Genomic DNA, 10,406 nt, shown 5'->3' on the forward strand with positions numbered 1-10,406 from the left:
GTCCTCTCCGCCTCCTTAGCAATTAAACGGTTTGTTGCGCAGAGATTCAATTTTTCCATCCACTGGCTCACAGCTTTCGGCATGGACCTTATCTCAAACAGCACTTTGCCGAGAGGTGTGTGCATGATACCTGGAATAAACTCTGTTTTCCCTGCTCTTGTGTGGAAAACAGAGCTGTTAGGCAGTAGAAATATCCACAGAGCGATGGGAGGGAGGCTGGAGGGAGCTGGGGATGGGAGGGAGAAGGTGTGCTGCATTATTGGAAGCTGATAAGACTAATCACCTGAGTCTTACCGGCTGACTGGCTCTATTCTGCCCTCCACTGTCTCGCAGGAGTTCAGAAATGTCTTCGCCGTTACCATGGTCACCGGGCAGCGGAGATGCAGGACCAGAAGGAGGGTCATGGCACGCAGAGCGATGTAATGTGCTGTCACTCTGCTGTCCACTTACTGCTGACAGCTGACGGCTGCTGCTTGGCTTTTGTCCCAAAATAATCACTATTTATAGGTGCAAATGTTCCTGTTTGTGTATGTTTCCCAGGAATATAAAAGAAAATAGTTTTACCTGAGATTATGTGGTATATAATCTGCACACCTGGAAAGGTATAAACAGGTTTTAAAGCGACATCTGCTCCCAGCCAGACGCCATGCCTTGCATATTTCAGCAGGACAAAGTTAAACCACGTCCTGCATCTATTCCTCAGAAGAGTCCAGGTGCTGCACTGACCTGCCTGCAGTCCAGATGTTTCAACGCAGCAAACAGCCTAATGGCGCTGTGCTGACATCATAAGCCAAACTGCAGCTTTAGCCCCTTTAATCTCGCTCATACACAAAGACGAACATGGTTACAGCCCGGAGACCCGGGACAACATTCCTCTCCCAAAGGTCCCCTGGTCTGGTCTCCTCAGCTCCAGATGTTTGCAGATGTTGTTAGAAGAAGAGGGGCTGCTGCACAGTGGGAAACATGGACCTGTATACCTCATGGGGTATTATCCACCAGAGATCTTCACTCATCTCGTGCAGTAACGGCTCTGTTTTCACTCTGTTGACACGACAGATGATCAGCAGCACATTTCTGCGTTGGTGCTTCACAAACATGCTTTGGATACCCACAATCCTTCACTGTGCACGGGGGAAGACTGGCAGATGGTAGCTACATGCTAGCATAAACGAGCTGATTTTTAGATATAAAACTGAACCATCAACAGGTTTATGTTGCACCGTATTTGAGCCAAGGCTCAATGTAACACCTCAATCACATCTTTGATGATAAAATCGCCTTTTGATCTAGTTTTTGGTCTTTGTGGTATCTCAAACACCATCAAACATCATTCAAAAAGGCCACTTGTGACTGGAGATATTGTCTCTTACTTTCAGGGATCAGCAGCCGTGTTATTCCACTGGACTGTGCATTATTTATCTGTTATTATCATTAATAATGATAATAACACATATGATTAAGTTATCAGTGCATTTTAAGACACTCGTGTGCATCCCATAGAGGTCAAACACAACATTTTTCATACTAAATATAAAAAACACATAGTATTTCTCAACCTAATATAATAAAAAGGGGTTTAAAACCAAGACCAGTATGAAACTTGGTTCAGACTTTTCAAAAAGGTGCATTTTGACACAAGATTTGAAGGTTCGCAATGAGTTAATATTACAGAAGAACAGTTTAGGAGCACAAGTACACATGAAGAAGTGAATCGATATGTAAAGAACCTCAGTTATGGAGGGGCTGAATCCTCAATTCAATATAGAGTTTAGCAGGGAAAGGTGTGGAAGGGTTATGACCCATACAGAGGATGTTTATAAAGGTACTGACAGCGGAAGATTGGAGGGTAGAATTTCAATAATCAATACAGGATGTAATCAGTGCATGTGTGAGAATGATGGTGCTGTTAGACGAAAGCAGAGACTATTATTCTTTATAGATGGATGATTCATGCTAGCTGTTAAGAATGAGCTCCACACTCTTATCTGCTTTTCACGTGGTGACACTGGTCCCAGTCGTGTGAAGTTAATCAATACCAGCAGGGGGTGCTGTGCAGGTGGAGGTACAGTGATGAGGAAGAACATGGCGGCCCTCAAGATTAAACAGAAGGATTTAGCTGTGGTGGAATTAACAGTTCTGTAGGTGAGCTTTATAGAGGGAGAGCCGGGTGTCATCTGTCTAGAAATTATATTAAAAAACAGGTTTATTGAAAATGTGATGAAAAGGTTGAGGGTAAACATAAGGAGGCCCAGTAAAGCACCCTGGGGGACTCCGCTAGAAGCATGAACAGATAATGAACTCAAATGTTTCAGCTGAACAAACCCAGGAGATAAAGTATGATCCTCACCAAAGGATAGCAGTATTTCAGGTACTTTTCTGATTTCATTCTAGCACAGATCTCTGATGGAAATTAGAATCTGAATGAAACTGCTGAAGGCTTATATGCTGCTGTCCTTGTTTGATCTGAGTGGGGCACCTTTGGGGGGCTGGAACACTGTTTAAATGGCAGCCAGACTACTCTCACTCTGGGTACAAATGGGTCAGAACCGTTTTATTCTGACGTTGATGAGGAAATCTCAGTTTGACTTTAGAATTACACCATCGAGCAGTTTGTTGCACATTTGATCCAATCAGGGGTTCTGATGTACTTAAAGTATCGTAGATGTGATGTTCATGGATTTTTAAACTGTCCAGCCTGTGGAAACAGTTTAAGGGCTCGGTTTAATGACCTGTTCATGGGCTTGGTTTAAGGGCCTGTTCATGGGCTTGGTTTAAGGGCTCGGTTTATGGTCCTGGTTTGAGGGCCCGGTTTAAGGGCTCGGTTTAAGGGCCCGGTTTAAGGGCTCGGTTTAAGGGCCTAGTTTAAGGGCCCGGTTTAAGGGCTCGGTTTAAGGGCCTAGTTTAAGGGCCCGGTTTAAGGGCTCGGTTTAAGGGCCTAGTTTAAGGACTCGGTTTAAGGACTCGGTTTAAGGGCCTGGTTTAAGGGCTCGGTTTAAGGGCTCGGTTAGAGGGCTCGGTTTGAGGGCCTGGTTTGAGGGCCTGGTTTGAGGGCTCGGTTTAAGGACCTGTTCAAGGGCTTGGTTTAAGGGCTCGGTTTGAGGGCTCGGTTTAAGGACCGGTTTACGAGCCCGGTTCAAGGGCTCGGTTTAAGGACCTGTTCATGGGCTTGGTTTAAGGGCTCGGTTTAAGGGCTCGGTTTAAGGGCTCGGTTTAAGGGCTCGGTTTAAGGGCTCGGTTTAAGGACCTGTTCAAGGGCTTGGTTTAAGGGCCCGGTTTAAGGGCTCGGTTTAAGGGCTCGGTTTAAGGGCTCGGTTTAAGGACCTGTTCAAGGGCTTGGTTTAAGGGCTCGGTTTAAGGGCCCGGTTTAAGGACCGGTTCAAGGGCCCGGTTTAAGGGCTCGGTTTAAGGGCTCGGTTTAAGGGCCCGGTTTAAGGACCGGTTCAAGGCCTTGGTACTCAAATGAGCTGTTATAAGGCCTTATATCAACCCTTATGTGCATGAAATCTGATCCAAAATGTTTGCTTTTTGAGCCCGTTAGCCTTATTGTTCTCCTTCATCAGTTTGTTTTTCCGATCTTAGTTTAGTTCCTGTGAAATTCATCCGTGCTGTGGCCCTAATGGGAGCAACCATCCCAGTATTCCAGCCCAAATCATTAGTGCAATGCCTCCTCGTCTTGTTGGAACAACCATCTTGACATCTGTCTGTGTTTCTGAGGCCCCTGTGGGCTTCGGTTCGAAGGGTCATCAGAGATTCATGCACACCTGTCAGGTTTTGCAAGCTCCAGAAACTGAGAGGTTCTTTAGACCCCAGAAAACAAATACCTGTTGGTGTTTCTTCTGATGATAAATGAGTGTGTTTTCATAGATGCTTGGTTTCATTTCGCACCTGTTATTTAAATTTAATTTACTTTATCGCCCTCAAATTTGACCTCACCTCTTTGCTGTCTTTAGCTTTCCAAATGACTCAATTAACCAATAAACCTCAGTTAACCACCTCTCAACACACACACAGGACATCAATAATTGGTGTCAAACTTCTTCACACAGACAAGAACTCTGCCTGCTTTTGCTTCTCGTGACATGCTGCTGACTCCAATAATCATGAAGCAATCACAGCTAATCACACAAATTATAAGGTCGCCGCGGCCATATTGCACTGGGCCTTTGAGGTTTGCCATGAATGAGCAGCTCCTTGCTCTTTTCTGATCATTGTGGAGACTATCTCCAGATCTCTGTGTATTTGTTTTCACCAATTATAGGCTGTAAACCTTTTGTGCCTCTGGCCGTGTCTTTCTCTGAGAAAGCTGGTGGTTGTCACATCAGATAATCATGACACATTATTACAAACACAGGCAAATGTCACTGTTACCTGGCAACACCCTCAGTATCTACACTGCATTTATAATGCACTGTTGGAGTTTAGCGGATCAGCACAAAAGCAAAGAGAAGAGAAGTTGATAAGTACCAGCAGGGAACTAACAGCAGCCGATGATTCAGACGTAAACAAGTCCTGCAAAGTTAAAGACCTGGAATTATGTTGCACAATGTCAGCTGTTTGGAAATACTGTGAAGCTGAAAAGAGAGTGGATGGGAGCAGGACCGATTAGCATAACATGTAATCCTCAGGAAAAGACCAAGGACAAGTGCCTTTATGAGGGCCAGGTCTTTATTTCTATTATCTGGGCTTCCATTGCCATCTTTTATTTGCATTGAGAGCATGACAACAGGAAAAGGTGAATGGAAACTGTTAAAGACTTTAATTTGAGGAGACTTGATGCACATTAGGGGATTGAAAACAACTCTTTTAAACTCATCTGACCTGCAGAGATTGAAATAGCGTGACTCATCAGTTGTTTCCAGTCAAACAATAAACTCTGAATGTGGATGTAATCCACCGGAAAGATGAGTCCGATCCAAAGTGGTGTCCGAATGAGAAAGTTAAACATACCATAATTATTTCATTAAACTGATTAGATGTAAGTTCAAGGGCCCCGTTTAAGGGCTCGGTTCGAGGGCTCGGTTTAAGGACCGGTTTAAGGCCTGGTTTAAGGGCTCGGTTTAAGGGCTCGGTTTGAGGGCTCGGTTTGAGGGCTCGGTTTAAGGGCTCGGTTTGAGGGCTCGGTTTAAGGGCTCGGTTTAAGGGCTCGGTTTGAGGGCTCGGTTTAAGGGCTCGGTTTGAGGGCTCGGTTTAAGGGCTCGGTTTGAGGGCTCGGTTTGAGGGCTCGGTTTAAGGGCTCGGTTTGAGGGCTCGGTTTGAGGGCTCGGTTTAAAGGCTCGGTTTGAGGGCTCGGTTCAAGGGCTCGGTTCAAGGGCTCGGTTTAAGGGCTCGGTTTGAGGGCTCGGTTTAAGGGCTCGGTTTGAGGGCCCCGTTTAAGGGCTCGGTTTGAGGGCTCGGTTCAAGGGCTCGGTTCAAGGGCTCGGTTTGAGGGCTCGGTTTAAAGGCTCGGTTTGAGGGCTCGGTTCAAGGGCTCGGTTCAAGGGCTCGGTTTAAGGGCTCGGTTTGAGGGCCCCGTTTAAGGGCTCGGTTTGAGGGCTCGGTTCAAGGGCTCGGTTCAAGGGCTCGGTTTAAGGGCTCGGTTTCAGGACTCGGTTTCAGGACTCGGTTTGAGGGCTCGGTTTAAGGGCTCGGTTTGAGGGCCCCGTTTAAGGGCTCGGTTTGAGGGCTCGGTTCAAGGGCTCGGTTCAAGGGCTCGGTTTAAGGGCTCGGTTTCAGGACTCGGTTTCAGGACTCGGTTTAAGGACTCGGTTTGAGGGCTCCCTGTCCATGTCTTTATGGACCTTGCTTTGTGCGCCGGTGCGCTCTGTTACATGGCTGAGATGCTGCCGTTAGAGGGCTCGGTTTGAGGGCTTTTGTTTGAGGACGTTTGGAACTTTAACTTCCCAACTGAGTTGATGTGTGAAGTTTAACTGACGCTTTTTAACGAGTGATTCTGATTAGCAGAGATTCCCTTTTGGAGTCATTCTCCTTTTGGACTGACCAGCTTGGACTTTTAATCTTTAGAAATCTCAACACATTCATTTTTTCCCTTTCTCTCCACTTTTCCTTTGGTTGAGTTAATGCGGGTCACTGGAAGATCGATGATGTGCTTTCCTTCTTATTTGTGGATCTGCTACTAGTGCCTCTACAGTTTTCAAAAGCTTTGGACTGAAAGCTCGCTGCCTCTTACTTTCTCGTATAAATGCTCAGCTTTAATCACCAACTATTTGCTTATGTCAAACCCTGCTGCTGCTGGCAGGAAGCATCCTTTCAGCTGGAGAGTCTGTGGGGTTGGAGCAGCTGCCTTCAGTCTTTCTCTGCCATTAATTAAACTTCAATTTCATATTTAGAGTTTTTCATGAAAGTAATCCTTTTGGGCTTTGATTCTACATTTCTGCGTTTTGCTCTAATTTCATATTCTTGGATCTGTGAATATGTAAATGAGCTGTTCCTGATTTATGTTCAACTTAAAAGAGCCCAATTATGGAAAATCACTTTGATCTGTGCTTGAGAGCATTTATTCACTACCAGCTCAACATTTCTGAAACATTTGGTTTCATCATTAAATCTATATTTGTGTCCTGGCTATGAAAGGTAGCAGCAATATGGACACTTAAAGATAACTGACAACATGCAACAAGTTGTTGCGAGTTGTTCTGATTCGCAGGAGACTCGTTAAACTTATCCAGACTCCTCCATCTGTAGCTCCACCTAACTTGAAATTGAGATGACGCTGGAGTGGCTGCACCCTGCAGAGTTTTGCTCTCGGTTTCTGCTCTCAAACCCAGGTCATCTTTCAGAGCTGACTGCGGTTTTCAGGGTTAACGAAACAGGAGCTAAACCAGAGTTTCAGCCCAAGAGATTCTGTAAATGACCGTAAAACAGGCGCTTTAATGACAGATCAGAGGGTTTTCACCTTTAACAGACTCGATGGGCCGTGAGTAGACCTCTGCAAACACACCATACGGCCAAAAGTATTGGCTCATCTTTCTTTACACACACATGAACTTCAGTAACATCCCGTTCTTAATCCAGAGGGTTTACCATGACCCTTTGCATCTATAACAGCTTCAACTCTTCTGGGAAAGCTTTCCACAAGGTTCAGGAGTGTGTTGATGGGAGTTTTTTGGCCATTCTTCCAGAAGCTCATTTGTGAGCCTCGCAGTCTCCGCTCTAATCCATCCCAAAGGTGTTCTATCGGGCCGAGGCCAGTCAGGTTCTTCCACACCAAACTGGCTCGTCCATGTCTTTATGGACCTTGCTTTGTGCGCTCTGTTATGTGGCTGAGATGCTGCCGTTTTGTTATAACTTTGTTATAATGCAGCTGACAGCTGATTGTGGAATATTTAGCAACGACTGGACTTGTTGCCCATGGTACCGTGTTGCCGTGGTAGCATCCCATCACGGTACCACGCTGGGATTCGCTGATTCCTGAGAGCGACCCGTTCTTTCACAGATGTTTGTAGTCTGCTTCCCGAGGTGCTTGATTTTATACACCTGTGGCCGTGGAAATGACTGTACCACCTGAATTTAATTATGTGAATGGGTGAGTGAACACTTTTGGCAGTATAGTGTATAAAGAAAACCATTAAGCATCCATTATGCCCCCTGTTTGTGTCTGTAACTGATTTTAAGTCCAAGTTTGATTCTCTTCTCCCAGCTGAGTTTTAATGAGCTTTGTCTCTGCTTCTTCCCTGCAGGTAACCAAGATGCTTGCTGTGGTGGTGATCCTCTTCGCTCTGCTGTGGATGCCCTACCGGACCTTAGTTCTGATCAACTCTTTTGTGTCCACACCCTATCTGGATGCCTGGTTCCTCCTGTTTTGTCGAACGTGCATCTACGCAAACAGCGCTATAAACCCTGTGATATACAACGCCATGTCTCAGAAGTTCCGCTCGGCATTTCGTGGCCTCTACAGCTGCCAGCGACTCGATGGAAATCAGCGGACTCTGTCAACCACCCAGTCTGGTTTCGGCACCATCCGAGACCTGCGCCCCGCCCAGGCTAATAGCAATGGAACGGATGAAAAGGCGAGGGGAGCCATCTTGGGGCCTGATCTAACCACAAAGCAGAAGGGAAGTGGACATCAGGAGACGGCGATGGTTAACGGCACGACGGCTGACTTTCGTACTGATATTGACCCATGTGCCCTCAGATCAGAAGAGGCTCCAAACGAGACGTCGCCAGCTGTTCATGAGGAGTTAGATCAGCCCACGATGCATAAAACCACAGTTTATTTTGCAGACAAACATACAGGAAACAGCCAGCAGGAAACCATGTAAATACTGTGTAAAAGTGTATAAATATTAATGTGCAAATACCACGGAAATGCATGGACAAAAGGTCACATGTACAGAGACGAAAGTCGATGTAAAGATTATTTCTTTGGGAGTGTTGTTCTGAAAATGTTCATGTCTCACGGTTTTCTTTAAGAGAGGTGAACATGTTTAATTCAAATGTGACGTATTATGCCTTTTTTTAATCAATTTGACACCATTTATGAGGTCTTATTGAGGTGTATGAGACAGGCTTTGGTCAAAATATGTGTTGGTTTAAGCACAGTGGCTCTTCCCTCCTGCAACAGCTCTGCTGAGAACCGGCTGTTCAGGGGTGAAGACTGTGGGCAACATTGTCCTGACGTCCTTCCTGGGATTGTTGTTGACAAATGCAATGAATTTCCTAACCGTGACGATTATAGCTAAGACACAGCTAAGCTAGCTGCGTGGAGACAGTAAGATCATCTCAACCTTCAGCAACCCTGAACAAGACGGCGCTCCCAGAGAGGTTCGACCACCAAGGCTTCAATAGAAAGTTGGTGAAGGGTTAGTTTTTCTGAATATTTGAACGCTTGCTAAGGATATGAGTTTACAATCATACATTGTGTTCACGTACCTGTCATCAACACCTGGACATCTGCTGTGTGATTTAATGCAGTAACACAGACATAATGAAGCTGTTCCTCTAGTCAGACCAGAAATACTCCAGCTCTATATGTAGATACAGATAGTTACTCTATTGATCCCAGAGGGAAACAGTTTAGCAGTTAGCTGTAAGTTAGCAGTTAGCTGTAAGTTAGCCGTTAGCTGTAAGTTAGCCGTTAGCTGTAAGTTAGCAGTTAGCTGTAAGTTAGCAGGTAGGCAAGGCAAGGCAAGTTTATTTGTATAGCACAATTCAACGACAAGGTGATTCAAAGTGCTTTACAGAGACATTAAAACAGAAGAAATAAGCATGATTTCAAATTTAAACAAAAGAAATAAATAAGAACAAATGTTAGCTGAAAGTTAGCATTTAGCTGAAAGTAAACAAGCAAACAATGCTTTCTCATCAACAGTAATGGACCAAGCCGGAGATGTGCACAGCGTAACTCGTAGTAATGCATGTGAACCGTTAATAACTGCGTTTAAACATATTTAATATATAATATAATACCTATATAATACCTCATTAAACAATTGTACCTGGAGACCTACATCTTTATCAGAAACATGCCGATAATGTAACGTTAACACAGCGAGAGTGAGGAGAGGACCGGTGTTGTGTTGGAAACACACCTTAAACACAGCTGCAGGTTGTCTGAGTTACAGAACGGAACCGTTCAGCTAGAAAGCTTCAGCTAACAAAGTAATGTGGGAACAATAATTTTCATCTTTCAGAAAGGAGCAGCAGTAACTCCTTAGAAGTTGGTGTACGTCATCTTCATTAGCTAAGCTGTTAGCGTTAGCTTCAGCTAACAAAGTAATGTGGGAACAATAATGTTCATCTTTCAGAAAGGAACAGCAGTAACTCCTTAGAAGTTGGTGTACGTCATCTTCATTAGCTAAGCTGTTAGCGTTAGCTTCAGCTAACAGAGTAATGTGGGAACAATAATGTTCATCTTTCAGAAAGGAACAGCAGGAACTCCTTAGAAGTTGGTGTACGTCATCTTCATTAGCTAAGCTGTTAGCGTTAGCTTCAGCTAACAAAGTAATGTGGGAACAATAATGTTCATCTTTCAGAAAGGAACAGCAGTAACTCCTTAGAAGTTGGTGTACGTCATCTTCATTAGCTAAGCTGTTAGCGTTAGCTTCAGCTAACAGAGTAATGTGGGAACAATAATGTTCATCTTTCAGAAAGGAACAGCAGTAACTCCTTAGAAGTTGGTGTACGTCATCTTCATTAGCTAAGCTGTTAGCGTTAGCTTCAGCTAACAGAGTAATGTGGGAACAATAATGTTCATCTTTCAGAAAGGAACAGCAATAACTCCTTAGAAGTTTGTGTACGTCATCTTCATTAGCTAAGCTGTTAGCGTTAGCTGCTGCTAAAGGAAGAAATAAATCAGTAAATAAACCATTCAGGCACAAAAATATAAATTCCAGCAGTAAAAATCAATTTTTACAAGAAAATGCCACCTCAAGGATTACGTTTTCTCATAAGAGCTGCATACAACAGTG

The 10,406-nt window shown here is 44.6% G+C and overlaps 1 protein-coding gene across 1 annotated transcript in view; it reads left to right on the forward strand.

Moving 5' to 3' along the window:
* The window catches only part of trhr2 (thyrotropin releasing hormone receptor 2), a 41,323-nt gene extending 32,495 nt beyond the window's left edge, over nt 1–8,828 (forward strand). Inside the window, exon 6 of the mRNA XM_072386739.1 lies at nt 7,677–8,828. Within this exon, the coding sequence (XP_072242840.1) occupies nt 7,677–8,258 (582 nt within the window). The 3' untranslated portion in view covers nt 8,259–8,828. The remainder of the gene's footprint in view (nt 1–7,676) is intronic.
* Nucleotides 8,829–10,406: the final 1,578 nt, after the last annotated feature.

Source organism: Leuresthes tenuis, unplaced genomic scaffold (genome assembly GCF_036924035.1).
Source record: "Leuresthes tenuis unplaced genomic scaffold, fLeuTen1.0.hap1 SCAF_5, whole genome shotgun sequence".
Taxonomy (NCBI): domain Eukaryota; kingdom Metazoa; phylum Chordata; class Actinopteri; order Atheriniformes; family Atherinopsidae; genus Leuresthes; species Leuresthes tenuis.